Source organism: Gopherus flavomarginatus, chromosome 11 (genome assembly GCF_025201925.1).
Source record: "Gopherus flavomarginatus isolate rGopFla2 chromosome 11, rGopFla2.mat.asm, whole genome shotgun sequence".
Taxonomy (NCBI): domain Eukaryota; kingdom Metazoa; phylum Chordata; order Testudines; family Testudinidae; genus Gopherus; species Gopherus flavomarginatus.
The window spans coordinates 21,637,307-21,653,565 of record NC_066627.1 but is presented as its reverse complement, the minus strand read 5'-3'; the positions used below and the strand labels follow the sequence as shown (position 1 = coordinate 21,653,565).

The window sequence follows — 16,259 nt, the reverse complement described above, 5'->3', positions numbered from 1 at the left end:
TGATTCTTTGGCTTTCCGTTACGCTTGTCACACAGCACTGTGCTGAGTCCCTGCCGTGGCTTCTGTCTATCATAGCCTGGAGATTTTTTCAAATACTTTGGCATTTCGTCTTCTGGAACAGAGATCTGATAGAACAGATTTGTCTCCCCATACAGTGATCAGATCCAGTATCTCCAATACGGTCCATGCTAGAGCTCTTTTTGGATTTGGGACTGCATGGCCACCCGTGCTGATCAGAGCTCCACGCTGGGCAAACAGGAAATGAAATTCAAAAGTTTGCGGGGATTTTCCTGTCTACCTAGCCAGTGCATTCGAGCTCAGATTGCTTTCCAGAGCAGTCACAATGATGCACTGTGGGATACCGCTCGGAGGCCAATACCGTCGAATTAAGGCCACATTAACCCTAATCCGACATGGCAATACCGATTTCAGCGCTACTCCCCTCGTCGGGAAGGAGTACAGAAATCGGTTTTAAGAGCCCTTTATATCGATATAAAGGGCTTCGTTGTGTGGATGGGTGCAGGGTTAAATCGGTTTAACGCTGCTAAATTCGGTATAAACACGTAGTGTAGACCAGGCCTAAGCCAAGTCTCGTGCAATTTAAACTTATGGAGCTGCTACCAGCACCTAGGAATTACTTACAGAGAAAGCACAACATTTTTTTTAAATGCACTTTTATGTTTAGATTAAGTTGTATAGTGTGATTACAGCAAAATCATGAATCATTTTTTGGAACCAGATGAAAATTGTCTAAGCCAGCAAAGAAAGTGTTATCATGGGAGCACCACAGTTCAGGTTAGCAGAATTTTTTGTTTAGGAGTTAATTTTCAAAGGTCTCTAAAGTGCATATTAATACTCAAACTAAAATAAAAACTGCTATACCAACTGAGATAGGGATAGAGTCAATATGAATATTTGGGTTTATTTGGTCAAGATGTTCCTGAAATCCCCCCCACTCCCATAAAAGGCTAATATAAAATAGCAAATTTTAAAACACTTTTTTGCCCACAACAAAAATGAATATTAACTTGGTGACCTGAGACTCAAAACTTGTAAAACTTTGAAATGGCTCTGCACATTTACACTTATGGTTATTGTGCCGCCTTGTTGTGTCTTATGGTAAAAAATTCTTTCTAGCCATTTCGAAGCACTCTTACACCCACTTCCCCTTCCCTCAGGCTCACGAGACACTGATAACAAGGTTATAGAGTGGGTGGAGTGCCCTCATCAGCTCAGTTCCTTCCACCGCAAAGCCTGAGACACAGAACAAACAAGGACTCTGAGACGGGAAGCTGGGTGGGAAGTGTGAATATGCAGAACCATCTCAAAGAACTCCAGTTACAAGTAGCTAACCACGATTTCTTCTTTAAAGTACATATTTCCACATATGGTGGTAGACTGATAAGCAGTTCTGACAACTGACCCAAAAGTGGGAGCTGAGTTCTAGTTGAACAGTGATTGAAGCACCACTTTGCCAAATCCAGCCTCCACCCTCAAAGCCAAGTACAGAGCATCAGGCTTAGTGAAAGCATGCACCGAAGTCCAGGTTGCAGCTTTTGCAAATGTCAGCAATTGGGATCGTCTAGTTTGACCTCCTGCACAATGCAGGCCACAGAATCTCCCCCACCCACTCCTGAATCAAACCTGTGTCTGAGCCACCGAAGTCCTCAAATTATGGTTTAAAGACTTCAAGGTACAGAGAATCCTCTAGCAAGTGACCCATGCCCCATGCTGCAGAGGAAGGCAAAAAAACCCAGGGCTTCTGCCAATCTGCCCTGGAGAAAAATTCCTTCCCGACCCCAAATATGGTGATCAGCTAAACCCTGAGCATATGGGCAAGACTCACCAGCCAAATACCCAGGAAAGAATTCTCTGTAGTAACTCACATCTCACCCCATATAACATCCCATCACAGGCCACTGGGCATATTTATTGCTAGTAGTCAAAGACAAATTAATTGCGAAAATTAGGCTAACCCATTATACCATCCCATCCATAAACTTATCAAGCTTAGTCTTGAATCAAGAGATGTCTTTTGCCCCTCCTGCTCCTCTTGGAAGGCTATTTCAGAACTATGATCAAATCACAGCAGGTCCAGGAACTTTTACCAATGCATCGCATTCAGCAATATACTGTTTAATCCATAGAGAAACAGTCTGGGAAGACACCATACGCCATGTGGTTCTCAGCATAAGACACAAACTATCTAGACAAATTTCCAAAAGCTTTGAGTTCTGCCCAGGTATATAGGTGAGGACTCTTCTGACATATGAATTATATAGGATAAATTCTCACTTATTAGAGTGAGGCTGGGGGGAAGGAGGAGAAGCTACCAAACTAATGGTCTGGTTGATGTGGAAATCAGACAGCACCTTAGGTAAGAATCTGGGATCCGGTCTGAGAATTATCTTGCCCTGATGAAAAAGGAGTGAAAGGTGGATCAAGCCATAAGGGCATTCAACTCACTCACTCTCCTAATCAATGTGATGGCAAAAATGAAAGCTGTTTTGATAGATAAATCGAAAAAAGAACATTAAGCCAAGGGTTCAGAGGGCTATTTTACCAGCACAGCAACATCAAATTGAGGTCCCAAGAAGGGACAGGATCGCTAATGGGGTATACACATATGACAAACCCATCATAAATCTTTTAACCAAACAACCACCAATCAGTGATTTGCTATTAGCTACAGTATGATATGCAGAGATGGCTGCCAAATGCACTTTTAATGAGGAGTTAGATAATGTACTTAAGGAATCAGAGGCTAAGTATTCCAGAACACAAGGAATGAAAGCAAATACAGGGGAAATAAGAGCTTCCTCTCACCCACATCTGAAATCTGGTCAACTTTAAATGATAACATCTAGTTGACTGTTAAGAGTTAATTAGCACATGCTGCCAAAGAACACTGGTCAAGCACAGAGAGTGAAAGTACAATCACCCACACCATCAGATGAAGAGACCGTGGGTCTGGATGAAAGATCCTGCCCTCCTGCTGGGACAGGAGATCTGGGGACAGAGGAAGATGATTGGTAAACCACCGCTAATGTGGCCAAGCTGGGACAACGAGTATCATCCTTGCCCTGTCCTGAAATGTCTTACAACCTTCTTGATCAATGGAAGGGGGCACGCAAAGTGAGCATGAAGCCACTCTCACAATGTAGAAGAAAGGCATCTGACAGGGATTGACTGTCTGCCCTCTCTGGATCAGGACACTTTGTTGATCCTTGCTGTGAACAGGTCCACATCTGGTCATCTCCTGCTAGATGGAGAATATGGTCTGAATCAACTGAATTTGGGAGCTCTGCTGAGATGATTCACAACTACATTACTTTCTAATGCCAGGTATGGGGCTACAAGATAAATTTCACAGCAAATACACCAATCCCATAAACTTTGAGCCTCTGTGCACAGGAGAACAGAGTGAGCACTCCCCTGCTTGATAATGTAATACAACGCTAATGTATTGTCCGTCATCTTCATGACCATCCCCTGAAGGTGGAAGAAACAACCCGAAGGCCAAATGAATAGCCCTAATACACTGATGTGCAAGGCTCCCGCCTGAAAAAATCAGTGCCCTAGAACTGTCAAATGATTTAGATACAGCCCCCAACCCTTGTTTGACGCATCTGAAGTTACTGTCAGGGATGGATCCAGAGGACTGGACTCTACACCCCGAGCACATTCGCCCTGACTACCATTTCAGAGAAATTAATAGTACTCTGAGGCATGGTAATCAACATCTGAAGGCTGTCCCAGTTTGGTCTGTAGACCTGAGATAACTAGTGCTGCATAGGTCTCATTCTCAGATGCACGAATGTAATGGCTGCCATAAGGCCTATGAGACCCAAAAATAATTTCACTCTGAGTGAGACACTGCTGAATCTTTAACATACGCTGACTCATTTTAAGAAAGCTGTCCCCTTAGAGTGACTCTGGGAGGCTGCAGGTATTTCTGACATGCTTGGCTTAATGTAAAATAAACCAAGTCCAGGGGAAGGACTGCCTCTGGAATTGGAAAGAAAAAGCAGAGGGCCTCATTCTTACAGAGGAGTCAAGCACAGAGAACAAGCCAGCGATCTCATGCACTTAGGTTTTTTCAGTAATTAGCCTGTTTTTCCTCTGAAAAGACACTCTCTTTCAAAGAGATGAGGTTACTTAATTGTAACTGGAGGTTCTTGGAGATGTGTGGTCCCTTCTGTATTCCACTAAGAGTTACGCATGCATACCATGTGTCCAGAGCTGGAGAATCTGAAAGTAGTGTCCACTGGTTCACACATGCGCCCTGGCTTGCCTTGTACTTCTGTCTGAAGTGATAAAGGGTGGGACAGATCAACTGCATCTCCAGTTCCATGTCTACCACAAACCAGACAGATTCGGGGAAGGAGGGCAGGAAGTGGAATACAAACAGGGACCACATATCTCGAAGAACCTCCAGTTACAGGTAAGTAACCTCCTCTTTGAGTAATTCCACTAAGGGTTATTAACAAGCAGTATCTAAGCCAGAGAAGGGTACGGAAAACTGCCATGCCAAAGGAGTTATTCACCATCAAGTCCTCTAAGGGGTAGTGCAGTGCACAAAAGGTATGGCTACTCTACATATGTCCATAAGCAACACATCCTGAAGGGAGGCCGTGGTCGAAGCCTGAGCTCTCATGGAGCGGGGGAAGGTAGGCCTAACAATTAGTAGCAGAGTTTAATGCAACTCGAAATCCATTTAGAGATTCTCTGGGTGGAAATGGCCTATCCCTCAGGTCTTTCTGCTATCGCAACAAATAGTCTAGGGAATTTCCTAATTGATTTCATTCTCTGTGGGTAGAAGGCCAGAACACGTCGGACATCTAGGGAATGGAGTCAATGTTCCTTTGCAGATGAGTGTAGTTTTTGGAAGAAAACAAGTAAGTGAATAGATTGATTGATGTGAAACTGGAAGACCATCTTTGGTAAAAGTTTGGGGGTGTAGACGTAAGGAGACTATCCTTGTGGAAGAGCATGAAACATGGGTCTGGCATCACAGCTCTGAGTTCACTGACCCTTCCTGCAGAAGTGATAGCAACAGAAAGGCAGGACATGGAGCACGATGCTAGTGGTTCAAAGGGTGGTTTCGTTAGCATAAAGAGAACTAGATTCAGGACCCATTGGGATGCGATCATTTGGACAAATGAGAAGGTTCTGGTAAGGCCTTTCCAAAACCTAGTGGTTAGTGGATGTGTAAAGACAACAACTTTCCACTGGAGAGCGGAATGCACTAATAGCCACCAGGTGGACTCAAAGAGTTGAGGGCAAGACCCAGTGACTTTAAAGATAGAATGTAGTCCAGGAGGAGGGGGGATCCTGCTGATTCAAGTAAAACTCCTTTTTATGGCACCCAAGATGAGAAATGTTTGAACTTGGCTCTATAACATTGCCTAGTGGAGTTCTTCCTGCTGCTAGAGAGGATGTCTTGCATGGCTGAAGAGCACTTCTGTTCTCAAGCAGAAGCCTATCCAAGTGCCACACTCTGACATGTAATATGTGGATTAGGATGTCTGATTGCGCCATTGTACAGGGTCAGAAGATTAGGGAAGTTGCAGATGAGAATCAGTGGATGGGATGGCATGCATAGGAGATTAGAAAACCAGAATGGTCTGGGCCAGCAGAGGGCTATCAGAATGACCACTGCTGTGTCTCGCTGGATCTTGTGCATTATTCAAGGCAAGAAGGTGTAGCTGATTTGGTCTGACCAGGAAAGCATCGCCCTGAGAGCGGTGACTGGGGCCTTCCCTGGAGCAGTATGTGGTGCATTTGCTGTTCATTTGTGAAGTGAATAGATATCTGGTTGGAGTCCCCCACCAAGTGAAGATATCATGTACCACAGAATTGTGAAGTTCCCACTCATAGCCAATCGCAAAATGTCTGCTGAGCGAGTCGGCAAGTACATTCTGTGTCCCCAGAAGATAGGCTGCGGACAAGAGGATCTGGTTATTGAGGCACTAATTCCAGAGATTGGCTGCTCTGTACTCAGAAGTGCTTAATCTCATTCTCCCATTTGTTGATATAGAAAAAACTGATGTTGTCTGACATGATGAATGCAATGGGAACGAATAAATGGAAGAAAGGACTGGCACGTCTTTCTTACAGCTTGGAGTTCTAGGATATTTATGTGCATCCTGGATTCTGAGGAAGACTACTTTCCCTGTGTCATTTGATTGTTCACGTTGGCTACCCAGCCAACCAGGGACGTGTGGGGTAATGATCATCTTGTCTGGAAGGAAAGGAATCGCCATGCATACATGACATGAAATCCATGGAGTGACCATTTGGTGAGTAAACTGACTGGAGCCACATCTGAAGGCAGTGAAAGTGAAGTCTTGCAACAGTGGTCACTCTCATACATGAAGCAAAAGGCCCAGGAGGGACAGGCAAGTCCTGGAGGGTATATAAGGATTGCTCACAATGTTAGTTATGTTGACACTCACTGCCTGGAACCTGTCTTTTGGTAAGTAGGTCCATGCTGTGACTGAACTGACGATAGCCCCTATGAAGTCCAGAGAGTCCATCGGGTCTAGGATCAACTTCTCAATGTTGACGCAGACTATGAGGGATAAAAGAAGGTTGAGCAACATGGAATTTGACACTTGGGCTTCTTGCCTGGACAGCACAGCTAGAAGCCACATCAGCGAGATATGAAAACATCAGGACCCCATAACATCTAACATAGGCTGCTATGATAGAAAACTTTGGTGAAGGCTCTGGGAGCGGTGGCCATTCTGAAGGGGAGCACCCTCTACTGGAAATGGTGGGTGCCCACTTGTGAATCTCAGGAAGCATCTCTGGGTCAGATGGATATTAATATGAAAATAAACGTCCTTTATATGCAGAGTCGAAAAATCACATGCCTTTTTCTAAGAATGGGATAATCGCTGCCAGCATGACCATATGAAACTTGAATCTGAACGAAGCAACTGAGATGTGTGAAATCAAAGATTGGTCTCCACCCACCTTTCTTCTTAAGTATCAGAAACTAAGTTGAATAAAAAATCCCCTTCACTGATATTCCAGGGGAATGTGTTCTACCCTCTTGTTGTAATAAGGAGTTCACCTCTGAGGTGAGGACACTGTTATGAGAGTGGTCTCTGAACAGGAACTGGGAGGAGGAGTCTTCGAGAAGGTAGTGTGATAAATTTGATCATGCAGCCATGGTGGATGACGTTAACCAATTTGTCCATTGTTATCACACTCCAAGCATGGGAAAGAGTGCTAAACAACCCACAAGTGGGATGGGGGGGTTGTGAGGTGGTAGGCAGAGTGGTTGGCAGCTCCTGGGGTTACCTCAGAAATACCTCTTGGCTAGAGGTTGTAGCTATTACATCGAAGCCTGCAAAGCAGGTCCCAGGAGGCGAGATCTCTAGTTTTTTGGCATTTCCTCAGGGGCTCATAAGGTCTCTGAGGGTAGAACTGGGGGGCCCTATAACACTGGGTGTATGGTGAGCAGTGGAATTTCAGCTTTGGAGCAGGAGTGTAGATGCTGAGAGAGGAAGGGACGGCTCTGGAATCCTTGAGGGTATGTAGCGATTCATCCATCTTTTGCTTAAAATGATGGGATCTGTCAAAAGGAATGTCTTCAATAGTATTTTGTATCTCCCTTGGGAAACCAGAGGAATGGAGCCAAGACTCCCTACGCATAACTATGTCCAAGTAAGTGTATGATGCCATGTGCCCCAATGTTTCAGGCAGTTTCTTGCTGTGGTGATAAGTTGGTTTCTGATGTGTTCTATGATTGAGCCTAGGGCCCAGAACCAGGCTTCTGGAAGAATCTCTCCTATGATTTCTAGCCTTTGGACAGAGGAGAGTGTTGATTTCCGCATGTTTATCAATATGCCTAGCTTCTGCAAGTTGACAATATTAACCTTACCTCTACCTCCACCTGGGCCCTGGTCTGACATCTAATCAGACCCCTAGGCAATTTATTCCAATGCTTAACTACCCTGACAGTTAAGAAATTTTTCCTAATATCCAACCTAAACCAACCTTGCTGCAAGTTAAGCCCACTGCTTCTTGTCCTATTCTCAGTGGTTAAGGAGAACTATTCTTTCCCCTCCTCTTTCTAGCAATCTTTTATGTACTTGAAAGCTGTAATGTCCCCTCTCAGTCTTCTCTTCTCCAGACTGAAAAAACTGGGTTTATTTAGTCTTCCCTCATAGGTAATTTTTCTAGATCTTTAAACGCTGGAGAGATTTTAGCTGGGGGCTGTAGGTGATGGCCAGTGGTATTCTGTTATTTTCCTTGTTGGGCCTGTCCTGTATCACCATTAGTTTGGGCTTGAATAGGGACTGGGAGTGGCTGGCTCACTACAAAAGCAACTTTCTCTCTCCTGGTACTGACACCTCCTCATCAATTATTGGGAGTTGACTACATCCACCCTGATTGAACTGGCCTTGTCAACACTAGTTCTCCACTTGTAAGGTGACTCTTCTCCATGTGTCAGTATAACAATGCCTGCATCTGTAATTTTCACTCCATGCATCTGAAAAAGTGGGTTTTTTACCCATGAAAGCTTATGCCCAAATACATTTGTTAGCCTTTAAGGTGCCACTGGACTTGTCGTCGTTTTTCTGGATACAAACTAACACGGCTACCACCTGATATTTCTTTGAATATGATGTCTCCTTTAGATAGTATCACAATGGAAAGAAATGAACTTGAAAATGACAGTCTTTCGGAAAGTCGCCTACGACCATATAGGATATAAAGTGTTGCTTCTTGTTTGTTCCCATGGATGGGTTGATACAAATGGATAATGAAACAATTATAGGAAAAAACATGGGGAGTGGTCATAGGGTAACTATTTTTTGAAAGTTATTCTGTATGGTGATATCCCATGACAGCTCCCAGTTATCCCACTCATTGGGCAGGTGTGATAGCAACGAGGAAGGCGACCTTCATCAAGAGGTGGAGAAGTGAGCATGTCACCAAAAGGGAGCCCGGTAAGACATTGCAGCACCAGATTGAGGTCCCATGATGGCGTGCAGGCACGTATTTCCGGGTCCAGGTTACAAAATACTCTTCAGAAAATGTTCAATGGTAGGGTGGGTAGAATGAGAACTTGTCCACTTTGTGGTGGAAATGCCATGACTACTGCAAGGTGTACTCCAATGGAGCTCATTGAGACACCCAATTTCTTTTGAGTTCCAGTATGTAATCCAAAGTCATTGGTAAAGGAGAGGTAGTTGCCATTGTTTGCCTATTCTGGCTACATGTATGGAATTTCTTCCACATGTGAAGGTAGGTACGCCTTGTAGTAGACCTTCTATTATTAATGCCTCTTATCTCCTCTGAATAAGTCATTTCATTGTTTCTGAACCCTGTACAGAGCCCTGCGTGGATACAGAATTTATATCGAGGAATGCCGACATCCATGGAGTTGCAGGGCTCCAGCGACAGCTAGCGAGACCAGCAAGGCCACAGCCAGAAACCAAGCCAGGAACCATAGCAGCAAAAGCAGTGGCATGTTGTGCTGCCACTTGCAGGAGCCAGCCCGGGGACTTCCTGCAGCACAGCTGCATTGCATCCAGCCCTGCCCACCGGGGCAGGCACCAGTCTCACTGGCAGCTGTCCCTGGTCACATTAGTGTGTGCAAGCAGCTCACATGCTCCTGGACAGGAGATGCAGGAAGCAAGAACATGCTCTGCAGACTGCCCGCAGCTCTAGTAAGTTCATGTGTAATGTTGATTTTGATGGGGAGCAGCGAAAATGGATTGTGTGGTTGTGCAGGTGTGCCTCCCAAACTAGCAGCGAGAGGGGATCTGAGCGAAGGAACTCCTGTGCAAATGTTGTGTGTTTGAGTTCATCAATGTAGAGAATGTTTTACTTTCTTGGCATCGTAGGACCTTGGCCTTCACAAATTTGGGGGAGAGAGAGAGAGAGAGAGAGAGAGAGAGAGAGAGAGAGAGATCCTTGCCATGTTCAATGCAACATCTATCCAGGTAGCAGAAGCAAAGGGTCACTAGACATCAAACCGAACAATAGGGATTTCTGTTCACGTACAGCACTGCAGCTGCACTGCTGTAGCCCTTTTGTGAAGACACTACTATGCTGGCGAGAGAACTTCTGCCACTGACATAGTTAATTCACCTGCAAAAGGTGGTAGCTCTGTTGACAGAAGTGCTCCTGTTGACATAGTGCTGTCTACACCAGAGGATTAGGTCAACAGAACTACACTGTTCAGAGGGTGCAGATTTTTCACACCCCCAACAGACGTAGTTATACCTATACAAGTTTGTAGTGTAGACCTGATCTAAGACAGAGATAATGTGATCGTCCTGAGGGATGCTTTAGAATAAGAATCAGAATCTTTTAAACATTTAACACTTTATAGTTTCCCTGTCACGGTTCTTCACCATCACCAGTTGACCTCCAAACATGCTGCCCCGATGGATCCTTCCTTTAGGCCACTGAACAAAAACAGGCAGTGTTAAGGTTGTGGTGTGGAAAACAAGACTGTGGTGTGGAAAATAAGACTTACTGTACTTGTTTTTTATCTTTGTGTTTTGTGTGGTTGAGTATTTGTTGTTAGTGAATTTATATTACAATGGGGCTCTAGACACTAGTCTGGAAAGGGGGCCCCATTGAGCTGGGCACTGTATATCCATGAAATAGGACAGTCCTGTCACCAAAAAGAGATTTACTAGTGAGAATATTATTTCTTTTAAAAGTTATAAATCATAGGGACACAGTAAAATATTTAAGATGAGGTCGGCAATACTCACTTTAAAATGCTGCAAAGAAAAAAATTAGCTCTGACTTTTTTTCTCCTTCCTTACAAGATATAAAGGAGATCTTGATTTTTTTTATTTTTTTTTCAATAGATAAGAAATTCAGGATTTTTTTTTTCCTGGAAGACTATGGACAGCTGAAGAACTAATGGGATTATGACAGACAATATGCAAGTAAAATTTCACTGAGAAGGGATACAATTTATACACATTGCTGTTGTTTTTAAAAATCTTTTAAACCCATCTACCTCTAATACCCGAGAAGCAACTGGGAGAAATGATTCAACATCCCCATTCCCCCAACTAAGTGAGAAATTTCACAATCCACAATTCTGATACCTCTAAATTAGGTCAAGTACAAGAAGACTTGACTATCTGGACTTCTCTGATTACAAAACAAGCAGAATTTACCATTTGCTTTATATTTTTTAAATATCATCATCATAATGGGTTAGATCAAGGTTCATCTAATCCAGTATCCTGTTTGACAGTGGCCAGCACCAGATATTTCTGGCAGCTGGAGGTTTAAGGTCACCCAGAGCATGGGGTTGTGTTCCTGACCATCCTGGCTCATGGCAATTGATGGACCTATCCTTCATGAATTTCCTTTTTTTTGAATCCAGTTATGCTTTTCGCCTTCACAACATACTCTGGCAATGAGTTCCACAGGTTGACTGTATATTGCATGAAATACTTCCTTTAGTTTGTTTTAAACCCGCTGCCTATTAATTAATTAGGTGGCTACTAGTTCTTTGTTATGTAAAAAGGTAAACAACACTACCTTGTTCACTTTCGCTGCTCATGATTTTATAGAGCTCTATTATATCCCCCTCTTAGTCATCTCTTTTCTAAGATGACCAGCCCCAGTCTTTATAATCTCTCCTCATATGGAAGCTGTTCCATACCCCTAATCATTTTTGTTGCCCTTTTCTGTACCTTTTACAATTCTAATGTATCTTTTTTTGAGATAGAGTGACCAGTTCTGTATGCAGTATTCAAGGTACCACGGATTTCTACAGTGGCATGATATTTTCTGCTTTCATTATCTATCCTTTTCCTAATAGTTCCTAACATTGTTAGCTTTGACTGCTGCTGCACAATGAATGGATATTTTCAGAGAACTCTCCACAATGACTCCAAGGTCTCTTTTGAGTGGTAACAGCTAATTTAGACCACAGGAGGGTGAGGTAATATCTTTTATTGGACCAACTTCTGATAGTCAGAGGGACAAGCTTTCAAGCTATGCAGAGCTCTTCTTCAGGTCTAGGGGCTTATCTTCACATACAGTGCTACAGTGGCGTAGCTGCACCAATGCATGCGCACTCCTGTAGTGTTTTAGAGAAGATGCTACTAAGCCAATTGGAGAGCTTCTCCCCTCGTTATAGTTTTAATCCACCTCCATGAGATGCAGTAGCTATGTCGATGGGAGAAACAAAGTTAAGAGTTTAAGCTTCAAGGCTTGTCTTTTTCATATGTTGGGCAGGTTTCCTTTGAGGATGAGGACTGATAGGTCAGAAAGAGTGATCATTTTGTGAAGCATTCACCCACAGGTGATAGGATGGTTTGTCTTAACATTTTCATACAGCTACACAATGAGAGAGGAACTTTCACATTGAGGATATACCGACTATATGTTGGGAAACTTTAACCTTTATCAATTAAATCTGACAAACCATAATCTATCATTCACATGTATTCTTGACACATTTGCTAATTACCAAATACATCGGTGTTTGAGGTTAAGTGCTCTCTCATAGCTTATTTTAACTGCCTATTAGATCTTAAAATAACTGACAATTTGTGATATCACAAATTATTTCTTAGTAAAGGAATGGAGTTTCACAAGCAAATTATTAGGATTTCTAGACAGAATTCAGCAGAGGAAAGTGCCCTGTGACGAAGAGCTCCTATTTAAGAATATTTGAAACAACAACTAAGAAACACTGAAAAATACTGCTTAATGGTCTCTTCAAGATTACAAAAGTATCTGGTAGGGGACAAAGGTAGGCCAAAGAACCGTGCACCAACATTTATAACAGTTCCTTAAACTGCATTTAAGTTCCCCATCATAATCCAATGTTAGACCAGTGAAGAAGCCATACCATTTTCAGTTCTTTCCCTTTCTTGATGTTTCTTCTGTGATCTGTCTATATGGTTCTCTTTGCTTTGCTCTCTAAGGGAAGGTTGGTGAGCCTTTAATGTGTTTACTGAGGAAGGTGCAGAAGTTCTTCTCTTTTCTATTTTCTCATCTCTATGTGGTATAGTCCTTAGGCCTACGTGAACAGGAGCATCTATAAAGAGAATAAAAACAAGTTGCATGCTTTAATATTTTTGTTTCAAAAGTCTACTTAGAACCATGAAAAGGAAGTACTTGACAGCAATAATTCTGGCTGTCTGAGTGTATTGCCACCACAGAGCTACACTGCAGGATTTATATGCCTAGCCACGTGACCACAACTGCTGCTTATAAGCAGCTCTAACAGTGGTTGGAGGATATGCATAACAATCAATCACAGCTTTCCATATACAGAAGGTATAATAAATACATTGCCCACCAGTCATTCATCAGAAACTATACCTCCAGAATTACCCAGGCTTTGAAGCAGAAAGAAGAAGTGAGGTGAATATGGCTCCGTGGAGGCAACCAATTCAGACACAAGAATTCTTATTGATAAAATAGTATAACACTTCTTCCACAAAGTGCCACTGTAGCAAACTAACAATGACCAGGCTGAGGAGTTCTTTTAATTTAATAGTATTTGAAAACTGCTCTACAAAAGCCACCCTCTGCCCTCAGTAAAGCATCAAAGAGAATACTGATAGGTTTCAGAGTAGCAGCCGTGTTAGTCTGTATCTGCAAAAAGAACAGGAGTACTTGTGGCACCTTAGAGACTAACACATTTATTTCAGCATGAGCTTTCGTGAGCTACAGCTCACTTCTTCGGATGCATAGTCTAATCAATTGAGATGAGCTATCATCAGCAGGAGAAAAAAAACTTTTGAAGTGATAACTTAAGATGACCCATAGAAGGTGTGAGGAGAACGTAACATAGGGAAATAGATTCAATTAGTGTAATGACCCAACCATTCCCAGTCTGTTTAAACCTAAGTTAACTATCTAATTTGCATATTAATTCGAGTTCAGCAGTCTCTCTTTGGAGTCTGGAGCTTATAGACAGCCTCTCAACCTGAAGCAAATACTCACCAGCAACCACACACCATACAACATAAACATTAACCCAGGAACCTATCCTTGTAACAAAGCCCGATTCCAGCTCTATCCACATATCTATTCAAGTGACACCATCATAGGACCTAATCACATCAGCCACGCCATCAGGGGCTCGTTCACGTGCACATCTACCAACGTGATATATGCCATCATGTGCTAGCAATGCCTCTCTGCAATGTACATTGGCCAAACCAGACAGTTCCTATGCAAAAGAATAAATGGACACAAATCTGACATCAGGAATCATAACATTCAAAAACCAGTGGGAGAACACTTCAACCTCTCTAACCACTCAGTGACGAACTTGAAGGTGGCAATTTTACACCAAAAAAACTTCAAAAACAGTCTCCAAAGAGAGACTGCTGAATTCAAATTAATATGCAAATTAGATACAATTAACTTAGGTTTAAACAGAGACTGGGAACGGTTGGGTCATTACACTAATTGAATCTATTTCCTTATGTTAAGTTCTCCTCACACCTTCTATGGGTCATCTCAATTATCACTTCAAAAGTTTTTTTTCTCCTGTTGATGATAGCTCATCTCAATTGATTAGACTCTTCCTGTTGGTATGCATACTTCCATCTTTTCATGTTCTCTGTATGTATAAATATCTCCTGTCTGTGTGTTCCATTTATGCAACTGAAGAAGTGAGCTGTAGTTCACGAAAGCTTATGCTGAAATAAATGTGTTAGTCTCTAAGGTACCACAAGTACTCCTGTTCTTTTATTCTGAATTTCTGTGACTTCAAAAAACTGTTTAGAAGTCTTAGATCTAAAATCAGCCTCCACTCTCCATTCTTCCCTCCCTCCATGCTGAACTGGAACTAGTTCTATAGCATTTATTCACAGAATGGAATTGACTTCTTGCTTTACAAAGTTATTCATGAGAGGAGTCCCTGACGAGGAACAGGGAGGGGGGTGAGTAAAAGGGAGGGAGGCAAAATGGATAGCATACTCCAATCTTATAACCTCCAGCACTCAATTGTTTGATACGATTCTCTCATGTGGACAGAAAGTGTGAGAGACAGCCTCCAACAGGTGCATGATGGGTAGAATGGTGTGGACACAGTTTGATTTTGTGAGACTGTTCCGGGCCCTTGACCAGGCCATCAAAACTGATGCTTAGATGATGATGATGATGATGATGAAGGCTCAGCTGCGGATGCAAATAGAGCAGGCGGTCTTTTCCCCAAGAACCTTGACTTCTTTCTGGGTGATTCATAAGGTCTCTGGAATTCTGGGAATGAAGCAGGGTGGGATCTTTAAGCTGTTTGGGAACTACTAAACTTGTTTGTTTGTAAGCATGTAAATCTCAAAGGATCTCAATGTGGCTCTGGGATTCTTAAGAGTATGCAGGGATTCATCAGTGGATTCAGTGAAGAGCTTGAGGCCATTGAAAGGAAAGATCCTCAACCATATTTTGGACCTCCTTTGGGAATTCAGAAAGCCAGGACACCCTAGGCATGCCTGCTGCCGTAGAGACAGATCAAGCTACAGTGGGGACTGCATCCAACCAGGCCTGTAGCAATGTTCCAGCCTCATTGATAACAGCCTGAAACAGCTCACACTGATCAACTGGCAGATACTGAATCCAGGTGTTGAAATTGGCATAATCTGAGTGATTGTACTTCAATATGACAGCTTGATAATTTACAATCCTAAATCGAGGAGTCACAGAGGAGTACGTTTTTCTGTCAAAGAGATCAAGGCATTTTTGGTCATTATCATATGGCATGGCCTTCGTGTGGCGTTACCTGCCACATTTGTGGCTCATTCACCATCTGCACAACCATGGAGTTTGGTGCTGGATGGGTCTGCAAAAATTCAGAGTCAATAGCTGGGAAGCAATATTTCTTATCGCCCTGCTTATATGCTGGCAGCGTCATTGCAGAGGTCTGCCACATGGATTTGGCATGATCCAACAGGGCCTCATTAGTAGGCAGGGCGGCTCAGGTAGAGGGAGTCTATTAAGCTTATGCTGAAACTTCCTGAGCCCTTCAGAGGGAGCTGTAGGGAATCTGCAATATGCTTAATTAACTTGTGGATGTGTCTGAAGTCATCAGCCATAACTGATTAGGCAAGCATTACTACCTCATCTGGGGAAGATGAAGAAATATTTGTTCACAGAGTAGCCTCTATCTGTCCTGGCCTCCTGCTCCTCAAATGATTCTTGCACCTGAGGTAGAGGAGGAGGGGAGACACTCCTCTACTCCAACTGTTCCCCACAAGAAAGATTAGGGGCATGAGAAAACTGCTGTCAATATGTAGTTC

At 43.0% G+C, this 16,259-nt stretch overlaps 1 protein-coding gene across 9 annotated transcripts in view; it reads right to left on the bottom strand.

The window, feature by feature from the left end:
* PHF20 (PHD finger protein 20) overlaps positions 1 to 16,259 on the bottom strand; it is a 182,105-nt gene that overhangs the window by 75,048 nt on the left and 90,798 nt on the right. For all 9 annotated transcript variants that reach the window (XM_050918588.1, XM_050918593.1, XM_050918586.1 and 6 more), the window contains one exon: positions 12,857 to 13,045. In XM_050918588.1, the coding sequence (XP_050774545.1) occupies positions 12,857 to 13,045 (189 nt within the window). The remainder of the gene's footprint in view (positions 1 to 12,856; positions 13,046 to 16,259) is intronic.